Here is a 14,664-nt window from a genome sequence, read left to right on the forward strand (position 1 = left end):
TTTTTTTTTCTGTTTTGTACACTCTCAATAAGCTTTAAATGTTTGCTCTGTATGTCCAATACATAAATCAAGTATTTAGCTTTGTGGAACATTTCACGACTCCTGGGTCTGGTTATTGATTTGTAGCAACGAAAATCTAGTAAATTTTCCCTAGCTCACTATCATTTATTGGCCTCAAATATGTTTTTAAAGCGATATGTATTTTTGCATTTGTATTACTTTAAGTAGTTGTACAGGGGAGGTGTCACGTGACAAAGCAGTTTATGAATACAGTGCATCTTGATCTGTCACCCCCTTCAACAATCTCGTCCCCCTTCGACCCATCCCTGCCTTAGTTTTGTGTAGTCGATGAATTCCTTGCCTCTGCATTCTTCCCCTTCTTCCCTTCATTGTCTACCTCTCTCCCCTTGCTCCTTGCCTCCACGAGTACTCATTTCTTGGTGCTTATTTTGTTGGGCTTTGATTGCTCCCCCCTTCTGGTCACGTTAGATGTTCTTTCAGTGTTCACACTGAAGAAGATTTATCCTTGAGACTCATTACTGAGCTCTACCAAAGATTCTGTTTGATTCCCATATCGACATATGTGGTCCCCAAATTCAATTTAGTTCAACAACTCTTTAACAGAATGCTTCTTATTGTCCCAGAAAATTTCCAAGACACTCATGTAAGTAGTAGAACACAGCCTAGAAAGGTTTTGTCAGCCAACATGGAAACCAGAAATTAAAGAACAAAACCCTCCACAAATAATAAATGTAAAAAAATAAATAAAACAATCCACAATAGTACAGTGAGAAGGTGAAAACAGAATGGTGCCATATGAAAGCAAGATACAAAAGGTAAATACAAGGAACTGCATAAGTCCTGAAGAGGAAAACTGTTAGCCATGGGAGGACCACGAAGATTTTGTGGACATAATGCTATTTTAAGTACAAAATGGCAACAAGGGAATATGACAAACAGAATCCATTTGCTTGGCTCCCCTCATCTTCTGTTTTACAATCATTGATATTTCCTGACCATGGAAAATAAAAATGGGATTCCATCTATGACAACTTGTGAATGGCTGAAAAAAAGGGGGGAAGGGGTCACCCAGCTGTTCCAGATGCCAGGACTTTTAAATAATTCACTGCATTTTGGCTGGCAGGAGACATTTTGCCACACATTGATTTCCTGACACTTTAAATAAATCTCACAGACTGTGCTGGAAAACATCAGGGTGACAGCTTTTTATAGGGTTTCATTCTTTTTTCCAAGTAAACATTTTGGTATCAATAAACCAAATATGGTTTTGAATTTCAATCAGAGTGGATTGCAGTTCCTGTGATACCCGGGAACTGGCTGTTGGTCTTTGTGTATGTAAACACCAGAGTGCAGTATTCAGATGACTTCCTATAGGGCAGTCCAAGAGACTTACTACGGGGTCTATGGAGGAGGTGAGAAGAAAGTTTTGCACAGCATCCCTAATGATGATTATGCGTCAGGGCATTGAAAAAGCAATCAAATGTGTGGACAGATATTAAGAATGGGGACTTTGGTCCAGGGCTAGGATCTCTGATCCTCTTTGAAATGCTTTATTAAGTCCAGTCCCTGGCCTGGTTCTATAGCTCTGCTTAAATGATCCATCTCTTCAGCACCTCAGGACCAAGAAGGAAGCTTAGATTCTACATAAATCTCATTCCCCAGCTGTAATCTCTGGCTGGTTGATACGCAATTGGAGAGTTTCAGCCATCAGTGTAATAAGTACTTTGAAGCTATACAACTTGTAGTCTGCTTACCTCTCACCCTCAGATCAACAGTACTTTCTACGAATTGATTTTGAGAATAAAAATTCCCTGCTGTTTAAGATGGATGGATGGCATCCAAGCACCTCCCGGAATTTGACATCATGGCGATCTAAGGTGCTGTTCTTCACAGCTGCAGAACTGAGTCTGGGCTGACCCTGGGACCACAGTTGCATGCCTTTTCCTCCTAATTTTCTCCAACTTTGTGTTCCATCCATTACATCCTTCCTTGGAAAAGTACTTGAAACATACACGTATACACATGTATACATTATATATGTCTGTCTGTATATGATTCCATATATACAGGTATGTATATAAGGAATGTGTGTATATGGAATATGGAAGTCGGCTGATCTAAAAATACACTTTTGGGAGTGGTGCTGTGGCTCAAAGTGGTAGAATGCTAGCCTTCAGTGAAAGAGCTCAGGGACAGCAACCAGGCCCCAAATTCAAGCCCCCTGACTGATAAAAGCAAAACAAAACTGTATACTTTAACATAAGGTTGAGTTTTGAAAAATGGAAAGGAGTTATAATATGAAACCTATTCTTGGGTATATTTTCTTCTTCAAATCATACTTCAAGAGACATGTATAGAACGTATTAACTGGAATATGGTAGATTCAAGGGAGAACTCAAATACTGTAATTCTTTAGAAAGGCAAAGGCAAAATTCAGCAAAATAAAAACACCAGGAAGTAGGTACTCCAAAGGGGTGAGGTGAGGTCAAGGAGGAAGAGGTAGACATATGAAGAGGAGAGGAATGGAGGAAGGCAGCCAAAAATCAAATGTATAGCCTACAAAATTAAGAAGATGAGCAAGGAGGGAGGTAGGGGGAAGGGTGAGCATCTTGAAAGGAGTGACTTTGATCAAGACATATTATATTCATAAACTGCTTTGTAAATAGTGACTCCTTTATACAACTTCTTAAACATAATTTTTTTAAAGAGATATGTATGAAGCATAGCTTGGTCATCCACGGAGCAGAGGCAAGAATTTGGTCTTTTCTTCCACCATAAGTTTTCCTTTCAATTCTATCCTTTGATTCAATTGCTAATTAGAGAGGCTGTCAGAGAATGTCATCTAAGAGATTACTCACCAACTTGTTTACTAAGTACCTGACACTGCTCACCACTTATTAAGTAGTTCAAAAGCACTAAGTTATATCCCCAGTCCTATTTTTTTTAATAGGGTCTCTTTCTATAGCTCAAGCTGGCCTTGAACTTGCTAATATAGCCTAACCTGGGCTTCAGTTCTCTATCTTCCTGCCTCCAATGCCAAGTTGTAGGTTTACAGTCATAAGTCAGCATGCATGGCTTTCACTAAGATGCTTTAGAATTAAAGCACTTAATATAATTTTCCTTATGAATGGGGCAATGTCATTCTTTCTGATGGAAGCATAGAATTCCATTGTGTGTGTATCACATTTTTGTGATCTATTTGTCTGCTGAGGGGCATCTAGATTTATTCCATATCTTAGCTATAATAAACAGTGCTGCAACGAACATGGTTGTGCTGGTGGCTTTAGTGTAGCCTGGTTTGTGATCAGTTGGATAAATGCCCAGGAGTGGAATGGCTGGGTGATAGGAAAACTCTGTTTAGTATTTTGAGCAATCTCCATACTGCTTTCCAGAGTGGTTGAACAAGTTTACATCCCCACCAACAGCGTAGTAGTGCTCCCTTTTGGTCACATCCCTGCCAGTATCTGTTACTGTTAGTTTTCGTGATAATAGGCATTCTAACTGGAGTGAAGTAGAATCTCAATGCTGTCTTGATTTGCATTTCTTTTATGGCCAGAGATGATGAGCATCTTTTCATGTGTCTATTGGCCATTCTTAATTCATCTGAGAAGTCTCTCTTTAAGTCTTTAGCCTATTTATTAATTGGGTTGTTGTTTATTTGAGGTTCTGTTTTGGAGGGGGTTAATTTTTTTAGCTCAAAGTATATTTTAGATATGAGGCCCTTGCCTAATGCATAGCTAGTAAAGATCTTCTGTGGGCTTTCTATTTATCTTGTTAGCTATGTCCTTTGCCATGCAGAAACTCTTCAGTTTGGTACAATCACATTTATCCAGTCTTTGATTTGTTGTGATTCTGGACCTTTACTTAGAAAGTTTTGACCCATGCCAAGGAGCCATAGTGTTTCCCCTATCCAATCCTGTAATATTTTCAGAGTATCTTGTCTTTCATTGAGGTCTTTAATCCATTTGGAACTGATTTTGGTGCAGGGTGATATGTAATAATATCTAACTTCAGTTTTCTGCACATGTATAGTCAATTCTGCCGGCATCATTTGTTGAAGAGGCTATCTTTCTTACATCCTGTGTTTTGGGCTCCCTTACCAAGTCTACAAGTCATTCCTGAGTCTATTCCATTGGTTCTCAGGACTATTTCTGTGCAAGAAGCAAGCTGTTTTTTGTTTTATTACTATGGCTTTGTATTAGTTTGAAATTTTGTATTGATATTCCTCCAGCACTGTTCTTGACAGATAGCAGGCTAAAGGGCAGCTTGCCCAGCAGAGGGCTACCAAGGATATGTGGAGAGTAAAACTTTAAAGAATTTGAATGTCTGAAATATCTTTAGTTCATTTTACTCTCCACTTGATTGGTTTATGTATTAAATTCTTGTTCAGAAATTATTTTCCCCTCAGTATGTAGCTTCTTAAAAAATTAAATGTTAAGCTGGGTGCTGGTGGCTCATGCTTGTAATCCTACCTGTTCAAGAGGGTTGAGATCTCAGGAGTACAGTTCAAAGCCATCCCAGGCAAGAAAGTCTGTGAGACTCTTATCTCCAGTAAACTACTCAAAAAAGTTGGAAGTGGCATTGTGGCTCAACTGGTAGAGCGCTCACCTTAAGCAAAAGAAGCTCGGGGACAGTGCTCAAGCCCAGGGTTCAAGCCCCAGGATCAGTCAAAAAAAAACGTTTAGTGTTATTCTGTTTAATAATCCAATGGATATGAACATTTTCCTAGGTCCTTTTTTCAGAAAATCTCTGGTCTTCAGAAAATCAATGTGTCTCCATACAACTTTTACATTTGTTGCAATCTATTGCAATGACTAATACTGGAAGCTTTTGTACATTCTGCTGTAACAAGTTGTGCCATTCAGGTTTGGAAAATTTTCATAGTATTTCTTTGATCATTTCTCTCTAATTTTTCTTTATGTAGTTTCTACTTAGTCAGATATTGGACTTGGTAAATTGCTTGTCCAATTTGTTCTCCTTTCTCTGATTACCCATTTTTATATAGTACTTTCTGGAAGGTTGCCTCTATCATTGGTCTGAAACTTGAAATACTACATGTTTAATTTCCAAGAGCTCATTCTTCTTATACGATTGCTTCCTTTATTGTAAATCTGTGAACATATTCATCATCATTTTCGGAAATTCTCTTTTGTTCTTTGTCTTGTCTCTGCTTGCTCCAAATTTTTTATGGACTGACTTTTGCTGTAATGGTTGTGTTGTGCTTGTTTGTTTTGGTCCCTTTCTTCCATATCAAAGGCATTCAAAACATGATTAATAGCTTTTAAATTTCTTCCTATTACAGCAAGTCATTAAAGACTAGAAGCTTTATCTATGGCAAAAATCAATGAAATTATGAGTGCATTCTGACAATCCGTGCTCCCAAATACCAGCATGTTTAGTAGCATAAGGTATCCATGGAATGTTGGCTTCTGGCATTCTGGAAGTTGATGGCCAAGAATCTCACTATTCAAAGTGTAAATCTCCACTCACTCCCCTATGTTTAAGAGTGTGAATCTATAGCCACTTTGATTCAATATTTCAAGAGAACAAATCTTCCATACCCTTCTAGAAGAGTTCATGTTCCTCCAAAAATCGATTTTATCATTATTTATAAGTGATAAAGTTTTAAAGATATGGCTACTCAGCAAGAAATTACCTTTCACAATGTCTTTTGTAACCAAGGTTCTCAGGCAGTTATTACATTTCCTACAAGTTGATTTATTTGTCCATCATTTGAATGACTTCCCTTGGCAATTGACCATCAGCATTGATGGGCAGTATCGCTGTTTAACAGAAGCAAGCTCCAGTTTCTAGCCTCCTCAGAATCATGAAAACAGCCCAGGACTGGTGACCTTTTCATGCAACTTCCTAGTCAGAGCTTCCAAATGTTCATAGGCTGGTATGGTTGTGGCTTCAGACCCACAGTGTAGCCACAGAGGTAGAAGCTTACCTGGAATCTGCTTGTTTGTCACTTCTAGTCATCTGTAAGCACACCGTTCCCAATATTACATCCCTTTCTACTGAAAATACCTAGAATAGTATCTATGCCTTGTTTTCTCTTTTTTCTGTTTTTTTTAAATTCACCTTGGTTATACATTGGACCTTGTATTTTAATCCTGATTTTGTGTGTGTGTGTGCTTTGCAAATAGGCTGTTATGCAAATGAAGAGTGAAAATGTTTGCTTCTAAGCTTTACTCCCCCCACACCCAGTATAGGATAGAAAATTTCAGTGTTCCCTTTGCATCTTACTCATTCCACTGTCAAGCCCTACTTTTACATACTGTACTGGATTTTATTTTGGGAGGTGGGGTTTGCCAGTAGATGGCTTGAACTCAGGGCCTCAAGTTTTGTTGTTTGTTTTTCGCTCAACACTGAGCTCTACCACTTGAGCCATACCTCCATTTCTTGCTTTTTGTTGATTAACTGGATATGAGTCTCATGGATTTTCTGCCCAGGCTGCTATCCTCAGATTTCAGCCTCCTGAGTAGCTAGGATTATAGGTGTGAGTCACCAGTACCTGTTTTGTTCCCCCAGTAAAAGTAAAAGATTAATTCTATACACCCGCAAAAAAATAATAAGAGTAATTTCAGTTGTTCAGTATGCTCTGTTACCTAGAAGGTTCTAGTGGTGCAGCTTATTCATCTGAGTAGCTTTCTGCTAATGAATGCATGAGGACTTTACAGTAATGGCATGAGGCACTAGGTCTAAGGGCTAGAGGAAGACATGAAAACATGTTGTGCTTTTCTAAGTATTCTGGATTTCCCGAATTTTCCCTATTCACCTTCTTTTCCACCTTAGTGGAAGAGAAGAAGGAACTCTGTGCTGTGCTGTGCTTCACTGCTCAAGAGGATTACACGGTTTGAAGACCGGCCCAAAGAAACTCCAATGTCTGAGTCAGCTAGACAGCCTAAAATCCCTTGAAATTCAGTGCTTTTTTTTTTTTTTTGAAATAACATGCTTGTCCAAATAAAGAAAGTGCAACTCTAGCTCATCATGGAACAAAGCCTCACCCATTTTTAATGTATTTTAATGTTCCTGGTTGTACATTTTGAGATATTAATAATAAGATCATGAATAGTGGGTTATAAAATTCAGATAATTGGATAGGTTCCAAAAGAAAAGGGACAAGGAAGGATTTTCTGTATGTCCATGGCAAATCATACAGCAAGGAGTCTCAGAGGCATTTTCTTTCAATTTAAGCAGAATCTCTAAGTCCTTTTTGTTGTGGTTGTTTTTGAAATGAGGTCTCAGTTTTGGTCTAGGCTGGCTAGACCTGCAATCCCCAGGTTATTTTTCCCATTGGACCTCAGTCAACAGGTCCCTGCCATGGTCTACCTTTTTATTATTTCAGGAGGACTTGTACGTGGCACTGCACGTAGATTTTAGTGTTGAAATGGCAGCTTCAAATGACTGTCCTCTGATCTCTACCCCCTGAAAAGCTAGAATGACAGGCATGTACTACCACACTCAGCTCAGAGACATTTCTATGGTATCCCAGCTCATTTCTTTCTACAAACCATTCTAGGTTGCATACTGAAGGTAATATGTTCTTACTTTGGACTCCACTGTCTGGGTGCATGGTGCTAGCTAGAGCATACACCATCCTGTCATGTTTTCTAGTCGAGTGGCCAAACTAATGTCTCCCAACTTGAACTTCAGGATGTTGCATAGCTAGAGATGAGTAGACCCAATTGCCTTCTCTGGACACTGACAGTTTTGACATTTAGCAGTCTATGATCTTCAATTCCAGAACATGCTAAGAGAATTTACAATTTAAAACACTCAGCAGTTTTACACATCAACAGACAGATATTTAAGGCATGACAGAAGAGATTAGAAAAGATAACTGAAATCAGCCCTTGTAAATTAAGTAACTGACTCACTTCTCTGGTTACTTTGGTCTTTCTTGAACAATTAACGCAATAGTTTTTGTATAGAAGAGCTGAGAGGAAGGGCAGAAGAAAATCAAACATGTACAGTTACTTTTAGCGAATAATCACTAAATGTTTCATTTTTGAAAAACATTATGGTAAAGAATTTCATGTTCTTTGTTTGCTAGTAACTGAGCCAGTCTGAAGTAGACTGTTTTATTATCTTAAGAGAAGAACATGTAGAATTCTGAGGAAAAAAAATTGGAAGCTAAAAAGTAAGGATATATTCCCCACGGCAATTCTCTTAAGACTTACTGTCTTAACTACCTTGAGCAATACCTTGAGCAATTTATAGCAAATATTCCTTGCACATCCTCCTAAAGTGATACTTCTTGTCCCCAAATGCTAAGTTTTTGTAGAAGGATATTATGGCAAGGTAGTAAATAGGAATGAAATAAGACATGCAATGCCCATAAACTCCATAACTCTATCTCCCTTTCCATACAGATGAGATTGGAAGAGATTGGCTAATTGCATTGGGCAAATCACTTAAAATTATCCAGCCCCCACTGTCCTTTACTTGCTTGTAGACAAGGGAAGATTTTGGTTTAGTTTTTTGCAAAGATGATTTAGAGTTTTTAACAGTCATTGAGGCTTGAGAATTTATATGCTACGCAGACTATGGAAAGCAATATGGCAAAACATGTTTTAGACTTGCAAATGTGAAACAATCTCAAAAATCTCCAGGGAAAATAATGCTATGTTAGCTTATTTCACTGAAAATAGGTTCTAGAGAAATTCTGATTTAGCAATGGGTGACTAATATATGAGAGATCGTTTGAACTTCAACCAAAACAAGTGATAGCCATCAGATTTTTCCTAGGGCACAAAGCACTGCCAACACAAGAACAATGAGAAAAAATGGTCACTACAAGATTAGGGTCCAAATAAGCCTGGCTTCAGCTTTTGAGGTTAAAAATGAATTATCCACACATACAATCTTTTGATGAAATATTCAAATGTATTCACGTGATATAATCCATGACTATCCTTTCTTTTTCTTCTTCTTTTTTTTTTTTGACTAGTATCAGGGCATCATGCATGTGAGCTGCACTCTACCACTTTAGCTATGCCTCCAGTCCATCTTTTTGCCTGTTATTTTGGAGTCTAGCAAACTTTTCTGCTCCTGCAGCTTCAAACTGATCCTTTAGATCTCAGCCTCCTGAGTAACTAGGATTACAAGCATGAGCCACAGATATACTAGCTTCATGATTAATTCTGTTGGCAAGAAAATTATGCTTTTGGGAGAATTTAATATATAATATAAAAAACCCTGAAAGAGACTAATATAGAATTTTGTCATTTCTTTTTAATATGTATGCATAAATGAGAAAAAATGAAGAAATATAAAAAGTTATATAGAAGCTTGATTACCTGCTATGCCCAAAAGTAACTATAAATGAGAAAATAAATAAGGTATTATTTTCAAGGGTCAGTAAATGCTTTTTAAAGACCAGTAACTTATTATTCACAGGAAGGCCTGCTTAATCTAAAGATTTCAGCTTCACATAAAAACAGCTTTCTGGTTCATTTAAGATTCTCTACTGACCACACTTTTTCATATTCAATCCAGGAAAAGATGTGCGGCTAGAAATATGGAGACTCAATGTGCTTCTATTTTATTCCCCTACTAGGAAAAGAAGTTCAGAATAACCTGAGTACATCTTGAGTATTATGTCCACAGAGGCCAGAAAAGAACAGAACTTCCTTCCTTCCGATTCTTGTTTGATCCCGATGGCTTTCTCTGCTTGTTTATTGTGGTTTTTATCCATTAGAATTTTTAATTAGTTCTCACCGAGGTAGTTTGGCCATGGATGAAGATTCGGGTTCTAGAATGGGAACATGTGCATGTGAATTCTGTCTTAATTTAGATATACGTTATTGGTGATCTATGAAACCTGTCTAAGTCTCACTTTCTTTTCATTTGAAAAATGAAGCCTGGCACCAGTGGCTCATGCCTGTAATCCTAGCTTCTCAGGAGGCAAAAAAAATCTAAGGATCATGGTTCAAAGACAGCCCAGCAGAAAAGTCTCCATGAGACTCTTGTCTCCAATTAACCATTCAAAACTGGAAGTGGCACTGTGGCTCAAGTGGTAGAGCACTAGCCTTGAGCACAAAGAGGCTCAGGGACAGCACCCAGGCTCTGAGTTCAAACCCCACAATGGACAAAAGAAAAAAAGAGTTCATTACAGACTCACTGAGAGGACTCTATGAAGATAATGCGAAAAAGTTGCTTAGAGAATAAATAATCCGAAGAAGGTTGCTATGACTGTCATGGGGTTTTAGAGGTGACAGATCTGCTATTGACCATCTAGATCCTTAATATCTCAACCAAAATTAGACAGCATTAATTCCTAGGGCAGGAATTTATGCACTCTCTGAAACTCTAGCCTGAAAACACGATCTATGGAATTTTAAGCCTAATTACTAATAGTTTAACGATACTTGTAATTTAAGACTTAAAAATTGGGGGTCGTTCTTTGTGATACTGGAGTTTGAGTTCGGGGCCTCACATTTGATAGATAGGCGCTCAACACTTGAGCCTCATTGCAATAGGATCTCATTTTGTGCCCAGGGCCATTGTGGACCATGATCCTCATACTTCTATTTCCCATGTAGCTTGGATACATACTGGTTGTTTATACTGAAATGGAGTCTTACTAACATTTTGCCTGGGCCTGCCTCTGATTTCATTTATTGTGATCTCATCCTTTCAAGTACCAATGTTCCAACTTCTATATGGGTTATATAGGGGGTAGTATGTCTGTGGGAAGGTCATCTTTTCACATTTCTTGGGATATCTTAATTGACTCAAGCCAATGACTCTCCAGCTACTTAGAGGATAGCATTTTATTTCTGTATTTAAGAGCCTCATCTTCAGGAATCTATATCATTGGTGATAGTGAAAATTCTACACAAGTCAGGAATTGCATCTTGTAAAGTTCTCTTATTCCTCAAGAGTTTGCTGACATTGACACATTAAGTAGAAATATTCTCAAGAATGGTAGGTAGTGAGCTTTTTGCCTTTAAAATTTTTCCTTGTTACATAGGCAGACTAATTTCTGAAACCTGTGAATATGACAGACTACATGGAAAAGTATGATTAAGGTTGCAGATGAACTACAATGGCTAGTTGTGTGACTTTAAGATGATTTTTAGCTTATCTACTGGGCTAGGTAGAATCATCAGGACCCTTAAAGTAGGAGAGAGAGGAAGATGAGTCAGGAGATGGAGATGTGGTGATAGAAACAGGTACCATTCTTGGCTTCAGCAATGGAGGAATGGGATCACGCTAAGCAAGGAAGTTAAATTCTAGTAGCTGGAAAAGGAAGTTCTATGAGACAAGGATTTTTGCCAAGAATACAACATAGATGATAACTTGATTCCAGTTCAATGACACTGCTATGAAACAATTAGATAACATATTGGGTTGTTGAAGCCCATAGTAAGTAGTTAATGATTGGCAAGTAATTATATGATTAATTGCAGCAGTTATATCCCTCTGCTTAAGTTGGGGTATTTTCCAGGAAAACAGCCACTTTCTAGCATGTAATTCTAAGTTAGACCATTGCTATAAAAACTTTAAGAATAAAACCTATTGCTAGTTCCATTTTGACTCATAGCTCAAATACCTTTGACCAAATAACCAAGTGCTTTCTTTCCTTGGGATTGCCAGATGAAGTCTGTAATAGAACTATTCATAAAATGGGAGAATGAAGTACAGAAAAGGATGTCCATCTTCACGATGGGAATGGGGTGAAGCAATGAATAAATGTCTACTGTGTGCCAAGTAAGAACTTTGATGAACATCAGTTACACCCAAGCAATAATTTCTGAATAAGTACTCATTTTCAAGATGAGAAAAATAGGTCCAACGAACATAAGACATTAAATTTTTGAGCCACCATTCTGACCCACACATCTAATTCTGAGCATGTGCACTAAACCATTGGCTTAGCCTGTTCAAATCTCTTATAATGAACTGTTTATGAGTTGTAGTGTTAAAAAGTAAATAAAGCTTGACATTATCAGGACAAGAGGATTTCGCCGTAGAAGAATAACAAGCATTGTTTAAAAATATCTAGAAGCTAATCAACTGTGAAATGAGAAAGTCACAAATGTTTAAAAGTTAAGGAAACTTTCATATTAATGTAATTAACAAGTCTTTCTACATTTTTAGTTTGCATCCTTCAAGGAAAAACAACTCTGCTCAGGGAAATCATTCAATTATTCATGCCACTTCAAAATTTGCCAAAGCCATCCTCAACATTAGCAATAGTTTTTGTCTCATAGATCAGTAACACAACGGTAAGGCCATTCTTTGTAATATGTGCACTATTTATAAATAGGGATGAGTGGGAACAAAGATGAGGGTAAACATCACATTTATTACATTAAAAAATGAAATCATCAAACATGGAGAAATCTAGACTCAATAGAGATTTATTTTTGTCAAGAAATAATATTAGCAATGAAATGCTCTAGATGAAGAGTAAATGATCCCTGGGCATTCGAGCACCACAATGACTCACACAATATTTCAAAAAATGAGGACTGTCAAATCAGAGTTATAGTCCTGATCCTAAAGACATTTTCTACTATGTCTACAAGGAATTTTCAAACTAAAAAGAATCCAGTAATTCCAGTAAAATTGTTAGATGAAATGCAAAGTAAATAATTTTAAGAGCATCCTTTGTATGAATTTCAAAGTACAAAATAAAACTAAATGTTCCTCAATGGAGAAATAATAAAACATGTACTCAATGTCATATAGCTGGTATCCAGTGAACACAGATCTATGGTTTCATCAGACAGATTGTAAAATTATGAAATTTTTGTTCAAAAGAAGCCAAAGCAGGAGAAAGAATATAGCCAAATACCACTTATGTAGATTAAAATATGTAAAATAAGATTCTACTGTTTAGAGACACATAGATAGAAAGTTAATATACCAAGCAGTGGAATTTGATGTTTCTAAGTTAACCGAAATAAGATACTAGTGAAATGTGTACCAATGACTAGTACAAAAGTCTGAGGCAGGTGAGAGATTTTCATAACATTCTTTGCCATGTATTCATAGAGTTCTAGCTTATTGCCATGTATTCATAGAGTTCTAGCTTATTGAACACTTAACTCATCAACTCAATAAATGTTTAAGATTAAAGTTCTTGGTCTATGTTAAACATTTTTTCCCTAAGTCCTGGGGAACATATTGATTCACCAAACCAGATATACTCTGCCTACATGGAATCTAATATTTTCATAGGGGATATAACATCAGAAACAAAACAAGGGTAAACTGGAAAGGCAAAAAATGTGTAGTGTCGTCAGTGACCTTAAGAATGTGTAGTGTCGTCAGTGACCTTAAGACCAATATAGAGTTTGAAGTTTAACTCTGTACATGGTATATTGAACTTTAGGATTCTTACTTAATATTTATTATTTAAAAAAGAACAGAAATACTTTTAACTACTTTTTCCATCTTACTCATTGTTTATAGAAACCAAAGGAGGAAGATTTTGAAGATACTGGGATTTAAAATGCAATGTAGACCTCTTAACATTTATGCTCTCCTATACGTTAAGCAGGTATACCACCCCAAGACGGATTGTGGGAAGTGACAAACCTATATTTACCTCTCAGTCAAGTCAGATTTTCCAGGTACTCTCTCAGGATGTAAATGCAACTCTGTGTCACAATTAATATCTTTCAGATGGGGCGGTCTACTTATAATATTTTGGAGAATGACAGGATACCAGTTCAACTCAGTACCAAGGAGAGGAGGAAGAAAGCCGGAGAGCACTTACTGGTAAGTGGTTGGGCTGACATTGATGCGCCGAGGGTGACTTCCCGATTCGAATTTGCTTGCCAGAGTCACATTATTTCCAAACAGGCAGTATCGTGGCATTCTCACCCCAACAACTCCAGCCAGCACGGAGCCCGAATGAATTCCTATCCTCATCTATAAAAGGAAAAGGTAAAGAACATGCTTGTTTCCATTTGGGATGCAATGGTTTCAATGGCAGGTACTTCTGTCATCAGATAATTGAGACCAGAGTTCCTCAAAGACAGAAACTGAGTCTCAGCCACTTTTGTAAGCATAATATCTAGACAGTTATGGTGTTCAAGGACCATGAATGTTGTGAGATAAATAAGTGGATTATTAGAAAATATATATAGATAGATATATACATGTTTAATTTTCTGCATAAATCTAGGTTAACTCAGTATCCATTCTTCCTCACATTGTCCCCAGTGATTCTCCTAGAGGGCTCCATTATTTCTCTCTCGCTCACTTTAACACAGTTCTAAAGTTAAATATTTATAATTCTGCTTCTTTTGTATAATGTTGGATTTTTTCCATGAGAGAAGACTATTTACCTAGCGTCTTACTGCAAAGAAGGCACTCGAAACACAGTCAGTGATGAATGTTGCATACATTGTTGGGAGTTCCCTGAACAGATGATTAAAATGAAGTTACAGCGAATTCAACCCTTGATTAGTCAAAGCACTGATTGAAACGATGATAAAGTAAATTAAGCATGGTATATTCTCTGAGAATCTAATAAAGATTAATCTGGCCTGTGCCTTGAAGGAGCCCTTGATATATAGTTGATATGAATTGAAGTGTGATAGAATAAGGTTTTGTTCATGTGATCCACAGAGGACAATGTAGGACACAAAACCCTTCATTCTAAAAGAATGCAAGGTA

The 14,664-nt window shown here is 37.3% G+C and overlaps 1 protein-coding gene and 1 long non-coding RNA gene across 3 annotated transcripts in view; one reads left to right on the plus strand and one right to left on the minus strand.

Annotated features, from left to right (window-relative positions):
* The window catches only part of LOC138821318 (uncharacterized), a 136,728-nt gene that overhangs the window by 111,318 nt on the left and 10,746 nt on the right, over positions 1-14,664 (plus strand). For both annotated transcript variants that reach the window (XR_011370128.1, XR_011370129.1), the window contains exons 3-4: positions 13,666-13,761; positions 13,846-13,929. This is a non-coding gene — a long non-coding RNA (uncharacterized lncRNA). The remainder of the gene's footprint in view (positions 1-13,665; positions 13,762-13,845; positions 13,930-14,664) is intronic.
* The window catches only part of LOC138821317 (guanylate cyclase soluble subunit alpha-2), a 204,037-nt gene that overhangs the window by 13,002 nt on the left and 176,371 nt on the right, over positions 1-14,664 (minus strand). The window contains exon 7 of the mRNA XM_070013456.1: positions 13,760-13,914. Coding sequence (XP_069869557.1) covers positions 13,760-13,914 — 155 coding nt within the window. The remainder of the gene's footprint in view (positions 1-13,759; positions 13,915-14,664) is intronic.

The sequence above is a fragment of the Dipodomys merriami genome, unplaced genomic scaffold (genome assembly GCF_024711535.1).
Source record: "Dipodomys merriami isolate MVZ:Mamm:240054 unplaced genomic scaffold, mDipMer1.0.p SCAF_91, whole genome shotgun sequence".
NCBI lineage: Eukaryota > Metazoa > Chordata > Mammalia > Rodentia > Heteromyidae > Dipodomys > Dipodomys merriami.